At 34.3% G+C, this 16568-nt stretch overlaps 1 protein-coding gene across 1 annotated transcript in view; it reads right to left on the bottom strand.

Moving 5' to 3' along the window:
• Positions 1-1039: 1039 nt before the first annotated feature.
• LOC127500074 (rho GTPase-activating protein 42) overlaps positions 1040-16568 on the bottom strand; it is a 130942-nt gene continuing 115413 nt past the window's right edge. The window contains 11 exon segments of the mRNA XM_051870963.1: positions 1040-3360; positions 8552-8631; positions 8779-8841; positions 10590-10749; positions 11364-11738; positions 13201-13295; positions 13297-13352; positions 14014-14173; positions 15886-15991; positions 16126-16184; positions 16349-16433. Of these exon segments, the coding sequence (XP_051726923.1) occupies positions 3272-3360; positions 8552-8631; positions 8779-8841; positions 10590-10749; positions 11364-11738; positions 13201-13295; positions 13297-13352; positions 14014-14173; positions 15886-15991; positions 16126-16184; positions 16349-16433 (1328 nt within the window). The 3' untranslated portion in view covers positions 1040-3271.

The following is a 16568-nucleotide window of genomic DNA, read 5'->3' as shown; positions in this document are numbered from 1 at the left end:
TTTAGAATAAAAATGTATGAGTACAAAATAAAATTCTAACTTAAACTTTGAGTTTCTTAACGTAAAAAATTCTCATTCAACTTTTTTGAGTTCTGACAACTTAGGGTTTACAGTGAAGTAAATAACTCATTTGATTTGCAAGAACTCAAAACAAAAAAGTGAATTAACAATCTTTTATGTTAATTGCTATCAAAATGTATGAGTAACTCAGTACTTCAAGTTACTCAAGAATGATATTCCTGCAGTACCGGAGACAGTTTCAGGACCACATTTTAATTATTATTTTTCAGGAATGATTTAGTTTAATTGTAAAAAAATTAATTGATATATTGTCCTAACCAACCCCTAAATCTAAACATACCAGTTGGTAACCCTCTTGAAATATTTAACCTAATTTGTTTCAATATATGAGCAACTATATTCTGGTTTTCAGTTCAGTTTTCTTGGAAAGAGACTATTTTCTGTGTATGTGTGAGAATTTAATTTATTAGCCACAGCGCAGCTGGGCATTTCACTTTTGATGTGTGACTGACACACTTAACAAAGTGCAGTAAATGGAAAAAAATGCTCTACAAACTAGTGTGTTCATCAGTTCATTAATAAATTAAAATAATTTAAAAACAAATACCAGTTTACAACATCTAGCCGCACAATGAACTGTTTTTGCACAGCTTTTGACTCCTTTACACATTTTATAAGCTCTTCCTGAGTTCTCAGCTGGTTAAAATACCATCATATAGTGCATTTAACTCAGCACACAGCATTGTTTACAATGTTTGCAAAGTTCCGTAACAAAATATACGTTATAAAAGCTGTGTTTTGTTTTGTATCTGTAGGTTCAGTTAAAAATGACAGTGTGAATGCTAAGTCAACCAGAATGTGTCATTTTCTTTTTTGGTCCGGACCAAAAGAACCAAGAGAAGCGAACTACAAGTGTGAACACATAACTGTGCAAAAATGTGATGCTTGGATTTAACTAATTTTCTAAGTTAATTTTTTTTAGACTGTTAAGATTGTCATTTATGGTTAATTTATACTCTTTTTTTTTTTTTTTTTTTTCAGTTTTCTTTTTATTTTAAATCCTAGATTTTCTGGAAAATGTTTAAGTGTGATTAAAAGGAAATACTTATCGGTCTCACTCTGATAAGCATCAAAAGGACAGTTTTCATGGTCAGATTTTATAAACTCTCAATGCCAGCCACCATTGATTGTACTTACATTTACACAGTAACCGCTCTATTCACGTCAAATGAAAAATACATGTGAACTATCTAATAAAAAACTTTGATTGCATACAATAACAATGCTTGAAAGACAAAGAGCTCAATTGTACATTGGGTGAGAGATCACAATGTATGTGTAAAGGAACACTCTAAAATTTGATCCAGACTGGTTTGTTTTTTAAAGCAGAATATTAAATGTTTTATCGGAAGGCAACAACATAAATGAGAAAAACATTTCTTGGAGCTCCTGTAATTTCCTCCCTGTGACCTTGATGGCCTATCTGAAGGGAGTATCGGTTCAGCATCAGCAGTCAAGGGCACGGAGCATTCTCATGTGTTTAATTGGGAAAGAACACTGGGATCTTGGCAATCGCCTCCTTTTCTGCAGAGATCTGAGGAGAAATGGCGTCAGAAGTCTTTTGGAAAGAAGTCACTAATGTCTGAGATTTACTTCTGATGATTTAGCTTGTGCATCTTTTCTTAAATGAAAGACAAGAAGTGGGTCTCATTTTGTAAACAAATTTATTGACAGAACCAAAAATGAATTAAGAAGAAAAATATATGATTTGCAAAATAATCATCCATATATAAATTTCCATCATCTAGCATTTCATCAGTTATCTTCATAAAACAAGTTTCATTATGGGGATAATAAGACGTGTTCACTAACCAACGTACCGTGTTGGTGTTGTTGGCATTGACAGTTGCTGTCATTTTAAACTTCAGAAGGAATAATGCGGCCAGAACATCTTGTATGATGAAGTTATTACAGCTGGACATGCTTCATTAGTATTTGTAAAGACTGACATGACCTGGATGCAAAACTGAGGCATCATTCACTGCTATGCCAAGCCAGTGGTTTCCAGACTTTTCAGGAATAGGAATAATTTTGTATGTATTGTAAGTAGAAAATATTAGATATTTCAGTTATAAATAACTAGAACACTTAGTTCCGTTCTTCTAATGCGATTAAATAAGCAGTGTGCCAAAGATGCTGATATTTCAGCACAGAATTGGAAAGTTCTCAAATTTTCCATCAAAACTTTGTGCTTGAATGGCTGATTTCTGTACTGCATGTAGAATTCTATCTGTCAATAACACAGTGGGATCCAAAAGTCTGAGACTAAATATTTAGCATTTTTTTATTCCTTTATATTTTCAAAAAATATATAAACAGCATAATATGATAAATGTATATGAATATATAACTGAAAAGGAAATTCCTGAACTTATGTCCACAGCACTTGAGCTACATAAAACCTTATGATCACATTCTCTGGCATGATTTGAAAATGTTCCAAAAGAAAATCTCGAGTTTCAGTGTTTGACCACATGGTCAAGATCACAAATTTACTTAATCGACTAGTAATCTGGAAATAATGCAGGATCTGAGATATTTTGTGTTCATTTTCTTATAGTTTCTCTTTGTTAAAAATGTTCAAAATCCTAAAAATGTGGTCTCAGACTTTTGAAGATTTAAAAGTAAGTCATTTTATAATGATAAACCACACACACAGCACATTTTGCTGAATTGACTTAAATATGACAATGATTCACAGCTCAAAAAATTAATGGTGAGGTTTAACATTCTTTCCCTTAATTTCAAAACAATTAGAATTAAGCTAATATAAAAGAAAGCCTGTCTCTTAGATCTATAAGCTGAAAGTTCATTGCAGTATTCCACCACACAGTAGACCTAAAAAGACCATTTAGTGCTGTACATCGCACCTCCTGACCTCAGTGTATGTAAATTTGTGTATCTACACTCAATGATTTCAGTTTAGCACATCATGTCCATTTCAACATTTCAGCCTCAGCAAAATCTTTATCTAGAATAACAGCTGAGATTCAGGCTTTAATCACTCTTGTGCTGTATCATTGAGGTTTGTGTACCGTACATTATTTCTTAATATTCAGTGTCATATTGATTAATCCATACAGTTCACTTACACATCATTTAATGTTTGATATATACTTTAAGCTCTTGGTCTAAAATTCATGTTACCATGGATACCATGAAATGCTTGGCCTCTACTGGTTGGACGCTGTCAGAGGAACACCACATAATTTTCAGGAATGAGTCCTGTTTTGCCCTCAAATGTTGCCTGGAGCCAGCCTGGTTCCACTGAAGGATACACTACAAAGAAGAAAATGAGAAGGTTTAAGCTGTGGAGAATACTTCTATACTATAAAAATAGTATAGTATTATTGCTCATACTTGGGGGTTTGAATAAACTGGGGCACAACAACGGATATGTGACACGAAACAAGTATGAGAGTTCTGGGACAAATGACAGAACCATCACTGGGTCAGAGCAGCTTATATTTGTTGATCTTGCATTATGCCTTGAATGTTTTGTGAATTTAAATTGATTATTCAATATTAAATTGTATGTTGTTTGATTTTATGTTACCAATGTAAGATTATTATAGTAAAAATAATGACTTAGTTTATGAGGCGTCAATAAGACCACTCTTAGAAAAAAAAAGGTTAAATGGGGTTCCATATAGAACCCTAGGGTTCTTGACTCCATTTTAAAGAACCATTTACGCCCAAAAGGTTCTATATAAGGAGAAATGTCTTAAATTATTGCATAATACTTTCACGTTTAACTAGGGCTGCACAACTTATCGCGATTAAACCGCACACGATTTGGCAAAGGCTGCGATTATTTAATGCGCAGCTTGTCAGAGCTGTACAGTGATCAGTAGTAAATGCTTCCCCATCTGAAAGCCAGAGGGCGCTCTCGCGCAGAAACTTCAAATATGCCCTGCTGCAGAAGAAAATGCATCATATCGCTGTAGCTGAATAAACAGAACATTGAAACGCTTTGATTGATTAAACATGACTATTAAACACACGACTGCCTTACTCTGTGTAAGAATCCACATCATCTCACAGAAGGATGCTCAACTGTCATTATGAAGTGAGTTTGGAGTAAAAACATGCTATTAAATGTTGTATTTTGTTGGACAAGATGTTAATAAATGCTTCTCATGTCTGGAAAGATGTCTGACGTGTTGCTTTTTCAAATGTACATTATAAGAAACTCAAACGCAGAGAAAAACAGCGCAGTGCTTTCAGATGGATTAGCATTTTGAGCCATACTTCATTGACAAGCTGCGCATATTAAAAAAAAAAAAAAAAAAAAAAAAAAAAAATCACAGCCTTCGCAATTTCATAATCGCACTAAGAATCGCATTTAAGCGATAATGGCATTTAAGTTCAATGTTATTTTTCGTATTGTGCGATAAATCGTGCAGCCCTATGTTTAACAGGCTATTTCAGATGTACTTTTTTCACTTGGTGGATAAAACAGCTGAAAAAATACATGTCTATAGAACAAAATAAGCAAACACTTCTAAAGTCTCACTTTTATTTAGTTTAGTTTCTTCAGCCTTAAGTTAAGTTGACCGTTCATATAGTGATTTGTTTGACCATTATCTACTGTATACAAAACAATAGTAGCCTCAGGAAAGGGAGGCACAAGTGAACCACATATGCAAATAATTAATTACAGACAAAGTCGGGTCACTTTGCATTGAGAAATCACCCCCATAAAGCTTTCAAAAGGACCTCACAAATGACTTGCCCGTAATGACTCATATCAACATATTCTAAAATATCAAAGCATCTGTTTTTAGACTAAAGCATTAGGCAGATGGGATCGCAAAATAAAGTGTTTGTAAATCGTTTTTATAAGCAGAACACTCAAATGTCAACAGTGAGAACTTGATGGGTAAGTGGAGGTTTATGTTGTGCTAAGTGTTTGCTGAGCTTTAGAGAAGGGAAGACCTGCTTTCACTAGGTTACTGTGACCTGTTTCAATGCCCTGGTGCCCAGCCAAGTTGATTCCTTGCGGAAAATACATCCAGCAATAAATTCCTAGTCCTGACATGTACGAGAAACAACAACAGATGGTTGTTCCACAGAACAGACACAGGAACATTATTTTCTATCAATATTAATGCCCTGGTATGCAGCAAAGAGCACCAGTTCAGTCATAATTAATTTTCTTTGATTTTTGTAACCGTCACTGCAAGTCATAAAATACTTACATATTTTAACATCCACCAAACCACATTCTCAATACAGCAATACACCTCCCAGAGTTGATATATGATTCGACCAACATTGCTGCATGTTTCTTGGTGTATATTGCAGTTGCAGTTCATAAAAAGTCACTCAAGAACTGAAGTGAAGTTCTAGATCACTTGAGAAATTATGTGAGCCTCAGACAGCCTACCCACAGACCACTCAGTCCATTTACTGACCATTTGTTATACATAAAAATGACAAGCGCTGGCTAAAATCAACAGATAAAACAACGGAATGAGAGAACGACAGAACGACGGACTGATAGATAGATAGAACAATAGATAGAACAACGGAACCATAGATAGAATGGCAGAACAATAGATATAACAATGGAAAAATAGATAGAACATTGGAATGACAGAACCATAGATAGAAAGAACTTCATCTAAAACTCCTAGTTTTATATACCTTAATTTTAACGAATCGATATCGATTCTTAAATCCCAAGATCAATCTTTTAGTTGATGCGTGAATAAAACTTATAGACATTTCATAGTGCGCTCCTGTCAAATAAACTTTGTTTTGTTAGGCTACTTTCAATAAGAAACAAAGTCTCATCTTTCAAATTCTGTCCATTTTTTCAAGAACAATTGCAGTGATTTACAACTATAGGACAGGAAGAGCCAAATAAACTCACCATTGCATCTTAATCAACAACATGTTTATTAAATCCAATACCCACTAAATTACTGAAAGAGTTGTTATCTGTAGCAGAAAAGCCTCTTAATATTATTAACTTGTTTTTATCTCTGGGTTGCATCCCAAGGCCTTTCAAGCTGACATTTATTAAGCCTCTCATTAAGAAACCACAACTAGATCCAAATGAATTGACAAATTACAGAACCATTTCAAAGTTTTAATCTAGAAAAAGTTGTGTTCACTAAATTGTGCTCCTTCATGCAAAAAATTATATCTATGAAAAATTTCAGTCAGGCCCCATCATAACACAGAAACTGCGCTCATTAAAAATACAAATTACTTACTTCTAGCTAATGACCAGGCTGCATCTCAATACTAGTTTTACTTGATCTTAGTGCTGCGTTCGACACTATAGATGATGAAATACTCCTAGACTAAATACTCTTAGGGTGGTTTAGATTGAACCTATCTGACCACTACTATTTAGTTTATTTAAACAGGGAATTATCCAAGTTAACGTCAGTAAATAATGGAGTGCCGCAAGGATCTGTTCTAGACCCTCTGCTATTTTCAATATACATGCTGCCTCTTGGTAATATTATTAGAAAACATTGGAATTAGTTTCCACTGTTATGCTGATGATACTTAGATATATATTTTATCATGACCCGATGAAATCTCTTAATTATCCAAGTTGACAGAGTCTGTTAAAGATAAAATATTGGATGACCAGTAATTTTCTTCTATTAAATTAGACTGAGACTGAGGTATTACTTATTGGACCAAAAACAGGGTTTCTACTGGTTTCATCAGATCTAATTTAATGCTTTTTAATGCCATATATATATATATATATATGTCGGTAAATGTCGATAGATGACGTCATAAGGCAATTAGAATATTCATCATGTCATTGTTGCATTCGCATTCTGCCAAGTGTCAGCCCTTTACATTTGTTTGCTTCTCTGGTGCTACCCTTTTTGCTCACATAATATATTTTAATACAGCCAAATTCCCAATAAAATTGTTTCATCTATATATTTTTCTGTTTTTGTTGTCAGACAATATGAAATGTTGACTGAAACGCGGCCCATTAAGACTACATACAGGGCTTGACATTAAGCCTTTTCATTCACTTGTACGATTCATGTAAAATGTATGATTCATCTTTCATTTTAAATTCTTAAATTTGATCAATAAATTTAATTAGAATAAGACACTAAGGGCTGTTACCAATCAAATCAAATAATTTACAAATTTACAATAAAAAAATGACAACTGTATTAAATAATGTTATGAGATTGTAAGAAATGTTGGGGGGAAAATGATACTTTTAAAAATTAAACTAAACCACCAGTAGGTGGCGTCAAGTAACCATCTTAATAAGTGAGTCATTCATTTAAACTATTCATTCCAATAGCTGATTCATTCAAGAATGATTTCAAATATGGGACAACAATATTTGGCTACATGTCACGTCACTTTCACTTAGAAGGATGTACTGTTACTTCGTCCTAGACTGGACTGCTGTAATGCGCTACTAGGTCGTTGTCCTGCATCCTCAATAACCAAACTACATTTAGTCCCAGATGCAGTTCTTACCAGGTCAAATCATATAACCCCAATTTTATCATCTCTACACTGGTTCCCTATCAAACTGCCAAAGTCATGTTATTTCAGGAAACGATTCTTCGTTACGTCATAAGTGTTTCGAAATTTCAATGGTTCACCACTGGGGGGCGTGACTTTGGCAGTTTGATACACGCTCCGAACCACTGATTCGAAACAAAAGATTCGTAAAGCTTCGAAGCTTCATGAAGCAGTGTTTTGAAATCGCCCATTTCTAGATAATGTTGAATAAAGTCGTTATTTTGTTTTTTTGGCACAAAGTATTCTTGTCACTTCATAACATTAAGGTTGAACCACTGTAGTCACATGAATAGTTTTAAATATGTCTTTAGTAGCTTTCTGGGCAACTGAAAGTGTTAATAATCTTGCTGTCAATGCAGACCTCACTGAGCCATCAGATTTTATCAAAAATATCTTAATTTGTGTTCCGAAGATGAACAAAGGTCTTATGGGTTTGGAACGACATGAGGGTGAGTGTCTCTCTTTAAGGTCACAAAACTCTGGACTTTTGGTAGTACCTAGGATATATAAGTCCACTAAAGGAGGGAGAGCGTTTCCACATTTGGCTCCTAAACTCTGGAATAGCCTTCTTGATAATGTCCGAGGCTTAGACACACTCTTTCAGTTTAAATCTAGATTAAAGACACATCTCTTTAGCCAAGCATTTACATAATGCACCTCATAACCTTGATTATTTATTTATTTAAAGAATTTAAAAGCCACGATTTGTTCAGTAAATCACTGTTTACTAAAAAAAAAAAACGTTTTTATGTTTAGTTTTTCCTCTCTGCTGTACTGAAAACATACCGAACCGTGACTTCAAAACCGAGGTACGTACCGAACCGTCATTTTTGTGTACCGTTACACCCCTAATAGATAGATAGATAGATAGATAGATAGATATAGATAGAATGGAATGACAGACAGAATGACAGAATGATATATAGAAAGACAGACTCACCGTTGGAGAAGTGAGCCCCCTGTGGGAAACTCAGCTCATTGCTGTGTTCAGCTTCACAGGAATATATGGCTTTGGCATCTCTGTGGATTAAAATCATGAAAAGATAAAATTCATGGATGTGCTCATACACTGTTTTAAAAGACAATTTGTTTGTTTTATAAAGATGATTGCCAACAAATATATATAAATTAAACAGTTATGTTTTTATGCAGTGTGCCCATTTTTACCTTCCCAATGGAGGAGGTTTTAAAGCTGATGGGTTCTCAAAAAGCAATGCTCTGGCAGCCACCCTGGAACATAAAACCATGCCAAATTTCAGGATGATTACGGATGTCAAGATTTGACGTCACAAGATTAGGCTGGCTAAACAAACCATTTTAAGTAGGCAGGTGGCAACAGTGTGATTTACACAAAAAGTAAAAAAAATAAAAATAAATGTTGGTGTGAGCCAAAATTCTACATTCAGTACTGGTAGATATGGAGTTCAGCTCAACAAACAAAGAATAAAGACATGCACATAATGCATAGTATACAGATGTGAGGATCACCTCTAAAGCAGTGATTTATGTACAATTTATAACTGTTAAAGTAACTTACAAATCTCAGGGCAAACATTTTTCAAATCAACATCTTGCTAACACTTGAAGTTGTACAGCTTATATCAGCAAAAAGAATATTATAGTCCACTTAAGTGACATGATGTTTCTTTTCTTCCTCCGTCATGATAACTCAAACAAAACAATATATCCTTCCTTGCAGAGAGGTTTTAAAAAGCAATGCTGGGTCACATCAACCCTTTCAGCAGTGTAATTAAAACTTGTGCCAAAAATAACAACTGCAATCAATCTCCATTCAGCAGCGTCCACCCCAGCCAGCAACTACACTATAAAATACTGCGCAATGTTCCCTCACTATGTACTTTTAATAAATGTTTTTACATTTCTCATGATGTAATGTTTTTCTAAAACCTGACAGAAACATAAAAGCTGTCAATGAAGTAATGGAATTGACAGGTCAAACCATCCTTCACTGAAGAGATTTTCACATAAAAATCAAAATTCTGTCATCATTTATTCACCCTTATGACATTCCAAACCTGTATGACTTTCTTTCTTTTGTGAAACATGTTTTGGTCACCAGCATTCCTCAGATATCTACTTCTGAGGTGTTCGCAGAAATTCGTTCAGGATGAGTAAATTATATTATTTTCATTTTCAGGTGAATTATCCCTGTTTCATTTCATTTTAAACACACTGAAAATGCAATTCACACAAACATTAAGTTCAATATACAGCTTACATGATCAAATCAACTGCACTGAGATCGTAATTTTATTTGTTTTGTTTTAAATTATTACTAGTATTTTTTTTTTTAAAAACATTTGCCTGTCAAATCAATGTCTTCAAAAGTCAGTGTGGTGTAATCAACATGCAGAAAGGCATTTTGGGTAACACTACAAAAATATCCATTTGTAACAAGAACTAACAATGAAAAATTCTTCTAAGCATTTATTAATCTTAATGTTAATGCTAACATTCATTAACACATGATTAAAATAAAAAAAATGTATGTTAATATTATTTAATGGACTAACAATGAACAGTTGTATTTTTACTAACAAATGTAAATAAAGATAAATAGATACTGTAAAAAAAAAAAATAGTGCTCATTAATGTTAGTTACTGCATTAACTAATGGGACATTAATTTATTTTTATAAATTAAATATAATATTAAATAATAATATTAAAATTAAGATATTTGTTAAAAAAAAAAAAAAAAGTCTATGTCTGATATGTCTGAAAAAATTATGTCTGAAAATTTGAGGATGAGGACGCAAAAAAAAAAAAAAAAAAAAAAGTCATGTTTGACAACATAAATACAAAGAGTACATTCATTTCAAAGGCATGTTTTTTTTTTTTTTTTTTCATCATCTTTATCCTCAAATGTTGTCTGGGATCTGTCACTGAACTTTTGATTTGCTCACAGGGTGAGGTTTAGCATCAGTGGCTTGGATACTGACAAAGAGTTTCACTTACACCGATCCTGGTCTCTGATAGCCGTTTGTAGAGCTGCTGTTGTCCAGCTTTCGACGCAGGATCGTTTTAGGTGGCAGATCATGGTAGGTGGCGGGTCTGGTGCCGTCTTTATGCTCCACACATGCTAGACTCTGTACAGACCCCACAGAGCTCTTAAGACCTCCAGATAGCCCAAAACAGAAAAGTACAAAATTACTAAATGCTGGTTTCTTTGTTAGTCTTCAATGTCACATGATCCTTCAGAAATCATTCTAAATATGATGATTTGCTGCTCAAGTATTGATAATAGTTCTTATTATCAATGTTGAAAATAGTTTTTTGCTGGTTAATATTTTTGATGTTTGAAACTGATCCTTTTTTTAAGGATTATTTCATTTTATTTTAAAATCTTACTTACCCCAAACCTTGAATGGTAGGGAATGCAAATTTCCACAAAAATATTAAGCAGCAAAAACTGTTTTCACCATTAATAATAATAATAAGGAATGTGTCTTGAGCAGCAAATCAGTATATTAGAATGATTTCTGAAGGATCATGTGACACTGAAGACTCAAGCAATGGCTGCTGAAAATTCAGCTTTGCAATCACAGGAATAAATTACATTTTAAAACATAATACGGTACAAAACAATTATTTGAAATTGTAATAATATTTCACAATATTACTGTTTTACTGTATTTTGATCGAATAAATGCAGCCTTGATAAACATAAGAGACTTTTATTTGAAGATTCAAATTCTTAATTACTCCAAGCAGTATGTATTTGGCTCCTACCTTCTATGATGTGTAAAGATCTTAGAGATGGGGCGTTGGAGCGGTTAAGCTGTGCTGATCTGATTCCTGCTAAGTGAGGAGCCTTTGTGGGTGCTGGTGAAGATCTGGCAGCCGAATTCACACCACAGGAGTCCCATTCCACACGGGCCGTGTCCTCTTTGGAGCTGGAGTCTGGACTGCTGGTGCAGGTGGGGCCCTGCGGCTCGCTGGAGGACAGGGAGGAAGGGGTCTGGCGCAGGCCGGGGAAGGGGGGCTTGTCTTTGGGCTGTGGAGAGGAGCAGGTTTTGGAGGAGCTGTTCTGCTCTGAGGAGTGGGAGGAGAGGGAGTCCATGCTGCCGATTGGAGTGCTGCCTGAACTACTGCTGAACGTATCGCCTGCAGGGACAGTAAGAAGACATACAGCAGCTAAGATTTATTACAGCGACTATAGGTGAAACATGAAAGTGTCACAATGTCCATGTCACAGTCTACTTTAAAATGAAAATAAAATAAATAAATATAAAGATAAATAAAGAGTCTTTAAGCCTATTTTTCTTTGTATTGACTTTGTGTCATGTGTGATTTTCATGACAATTAAGCAGATTTACTGTAATGTATCTTTTTACTAAATCCCATTATTCTTATTAATAGCGATTAGATTGTCACCATTTTATATTTTAATCAGCATAAATAAGGATGTAAAATAAATGCTATCACAAAGTATAACAACAATAAAGTAATAATAATAATAAAAAAATAAATAAAATAAATCACACAAAAGTAACAAGAATGAGATTTTTTTTCTATATAAAATAAAAGTAAATATGAATTCATATTTCTTGCTTTTGATTTTAGATTAAATATGACCTATATATGTTCTTAACACTTCATGAAATTTCATGAATTTAAAAAAACAGGGACAATACATTTTTTGTAACAATTATTATTTGTTATTATTAATAATTATTATGATGATGTCTGTATTAAAACCCTACCTGCACCAAAAATTACGCTATGAAAAACAATAAATAGTATAGCAAACAGATATATTAGAAATATATTATAACAAATTTATGTCTTTACAAATATTGAAATATGAAATGACAAAAAAGAGAAAAATATGATAAACAAAACTGAATTTAACAAATAATTCGAACATTTTCTAATTGAAATAACTAATATTGTACAACCTGTAAATATACGGTTTCCAGTAATTACAACTTTTCAAATTATATTTTTTGTTTAATTGGGCATATTATTTTGCATTATAGAGAACAAAGTAAGTCAATTTTTCCAAATGTAATTGTTTAGTTGATTATTACTTTTTTATTTTTCATACATATCACCCATGTGTTTTGATGTGTGTGTATAAATTACTGCGTTGTGGTGTTGGATCTTTCTGGAACGTTTTAAATTGTGTGCAAATCTCACACCCTGTTCAGGCCCTGTTATATAGTACATACAAACAGTATTACTTTAATTTAACAAGCAGGTTAACCAGCAGGATATATTGGTATAATACAGATATTTCCGTGGACAGCTCTAGTTGGGGACAAGACATCAGAAACTGGGACTGGTCACCCTATTCTACGGCATTGCTAGGTGATTACTTACTGACCAAAGTAAAATAAATGTCTCTATTCTGGTCACTATAGGACTTAGTCCCTCCATTAATGAAAGTATATGGGATTTTTTTCCTACCTGTTTTATCGAGCCTTAGCAAACACCACTAAAGTAAGTAATGGTGTTAAATGGCATCAAAATATTAAATTAATTCCTTATGTAATAATGAAACACAGTACAGAGTGAATGTACTGTCAACAGAGAATGTGAGGATTACTGGTAGTGTGAGACTCACTGTCCGCGTCGGCCAGGCACATTGGGGGTGTGTAGAGGCTCTTGGGTTTGCGCGGTCCAGATGAGAGGCAGATGGCTCTGCTCCTGCGAGACCCCTGGCCGAGACTGAGGCTGCGGCAGGGGAACATTAGGGTCCGGCGCTTGATGAAATATCTGTGAAGACACACCCAAATAAATATGAAAGATGATAGCCAATGAGAAAAGTGTTTCTGTTTGATGTGGGATGCAAGCTCCAAAAAGCATATAAACATACATACACATTCTACCGTTAATAAAGATAATGTGAATATTTAGATAATATTTTTAATTCATCAAGAATTTATTACATTGATCAAATGTGCCAAATGTAAAAACATGTAAAAACAACATTTCTATCCTGTTTAATCTTTCTATTCGTCAAAGACTCCTGAAAATAATGATAACAATAGGAAATGTTTCTTGAGCAGCAAATCAGCATATTAGAATGATTTCTGAAGGATCATGTGACACTAAAGACTGGAATAATGATGTCGAAAGTTGCCATTACATTTAAAAAAATTACATTTTAAAATATATTCAAATAGAAAACAGTAAAAACTGTAATATTGTGAAATATTATTACAAATTTATAATATTTCACAATATTACTGTTTTTACTGTATTATGATCAAATAAACACAGCCTTGGTGAGCAAAATAAACTTTTTTTTTTTTTTTTTTTTTACATCTTATTGCTCTTCCCTTACTTTTGAACGGTAGTTTACACAGTTATATATAGATATGAATGCATAATTTTTTACAGGAGATTGTTGCGAATTACCTTTGAATTTACTTACCTTTTCAAAATTTTCAATGAGAATTTCTACCACAACGTTTTGAAATTTGATATTCATCATGGCGGCAACGGTTTCCTCTTGTGAGCGCATGAGCGTAGGGCCGAAGATCACTCCCAGATTGGACACCGTCATCATGTTACTCTCACTGTGAGTGGACACACTGCAGGGACACATGTCAGTCAAATCCTTTAACCAATATCAAATTTCAAATAATAATTATCCCACAAAATCTACTTACACCGACAAAAACATATACTTTCTGGACCAGACTGGGCTATGCTTGTTAGTGCTACCTAGTGGACATGCTTTCTAACACTAAATCTCAAATGGTGAAGGTCACTGACAAGAAAGCTTTGTTGGTTAAAGTAGTTAAAGGTGCACTAAGTGATTTCTGAGAAACACTGCTGATATTTGAAATCGCATATCTTGCGAAAAAGTTACTCACGTATCAAGCAGAAACAAAGCAACCTCTGTGTCCATTTTTAGGCATTCCCGCTCTCTAACGTCTCTCCAGCACTGAAAAGCTTTTCCAATATTAATGTGGGTTCTAGCTTTTGCCTGATCGTAACCTTTCTTTGACAAACAGTCTTTTACTAACAGTCTTTCTACAAATGTTTAATTTGCTCACTCTCTCTCCTCCCCCATCATGAGAGGATATACGCCCCCTATTGCTGATTGGCTACAAGAGTGTTGTGATGCTTGGTCTGATTGGTCCTATCCACTTTGATTTTTCTCCTATTTACACAGCCAGGACTATGTACAAACACAGTATTTTTTTTTTCTGCACACACACCGAAAAAGTATGGAAGCTTATTTCAGCCACGGAATAAAAAGTTCACAAAGACCCGCCCCCTTTAGTTACTGTTGCTATGTCCGACAAGCCATGCCACAGATCATGTTCTCACGCAGTGAAAAATACATCATGGAGCAAAGAGGACACTGACAATGCGTCAACAGGCAAGACAGAGCAGGTTACTTTTGATATGAAACAAATTAAAATTAAAATTTTGTCATTTTTAAAGAAGTTTAAACAATAAATACCGTTTTGTGGCTTTTTAATGTGTCGTGACAGATCGCCTCAGTTCAAGCGGCTCGTGAACTGATCATCTCTTCCTACTAGTTCATTTATAGCATCAAATAAACAGGAATGAACATCATAAGGAATGTTGTTTCAATCACGGAAAGACGTCAGTACACACTATTTTTCAAGTTCAAGTCCACCTACGTTAATCTGCTAACTCCCCTGACTGCTGTGTCAGACAAAATGGCAGATTCGGTGTTATGATTGGTTAGACTGCCTGTCAATCAAACTCCTGGCGAAGGGTTAATTGCGACTTTTTATCTCAGAATTCTGACTTTTTTCCTCATATCAGTTATGTCAGAATTGCAATTCTGACTTTTTTCCTCAGAATTGTGAGATGTAAACTCGCAATTGCTTGTTATAAAGTCCAATTCAGAGGAAAAAAAGACGCAATTGCAACTTTATTTTACGCAATTCTGAGAAAAAAAAAAGTCAGAATTGTGCGATAAAAAGTCGCACTTACCTTTTTAATTTTTTATTCGGTGGCGGAAACAAGCTTCCATAGAAGACATCCAGCAAATATTCACAAAATTGTGTGTATGGGTACTGATTTAAATTTTCAACAGCGTTTCTCAGAAATTGCTTACTGCACCTTTAAGACACCAGCACCCATGAACAACATACTGTACACTGCTGAACAACCATTTTATATAACATTTTGTTCTAAATAAATCTACAAAAGTATTACTAAGAAGAGAGACTAGGAAGAAAGTGAGTTTAGAGAGATAAAAGTTTTCATTTTTGAGGAAAGTTTTCATTTCAACAGTAAAAATGTAATCTAAATTATATACTTGAGTAGATGTTTGATTAATATCTCCAGCATTTCTTTGTTTTTGTCAGGTAGTTTATGCACCAGCGCATGAACTGCACACACTCTGTAGTTCTGATCATCAGATTCTGAAAGAAAACAGACCAAACACATCAACACACCAAAAGCACAAACTCAACACAAATCTGAACCGTTTTCTAAAAGAGTGTGTTAAAAATCGAATCAAATGTTTAACGTGTAATTCAATAGCTTTTTAACTTACTGACAGCCATGAGGAAGTCAGAGTGGAGCTTGTATGTCATGAGCGGCTCAGACAGACACCTAGTGGACAGACACAAGAATGACATCTTGTTATCTCCTCTCAGAAATGCTTTTGGTTATTTTCAAAGGTAAACATTATTTCAGGGCAATTCCCTGAATGTACGGTTTCCACTACCATTTTAAAACTCCATTAGAAGCCGTGATGTCAGCCTGAACACACTAACCTGAGGTAATTCTTGAGGCCGCTGGTGATAGTCTTGTTGTCCCATGTGTCTGGGTCCAGATCCATATCTGATGCTGCTTTGGGTGCTGTAAGAGAAACAAAGGCACATGTACAACATTGTGTGCAAATGCTGGAGTGATATTAAACTTTAAATATTTATGACGCATGGAAATGGCTCATCCAAAATATAAGTAGTTTGGCTGAATTTCATATTTTACACC

Source organism: Ctenopharyngodon idella, chromosome 18 (assembly GCF_019924925.1).
Source record: "Ctenopharyngodon idella isolate HZGC_01 chromosome 18, HZGC01, whole genome shotgun sequence".
In the NCBI taxonomy this organism is placed as follows: Eukaryota; Metazoa; Chordata; class Actinopteri; order Cypriniformes; family Xenocyprididae; genus Ctenopharyngodon; species Ctenopharyngodon idella.
The sequence above is the reverse complement of the archived record's forward strand: the minus strand, read 5'-3'. Positions and strand labels throughout refer to the sequence as shown.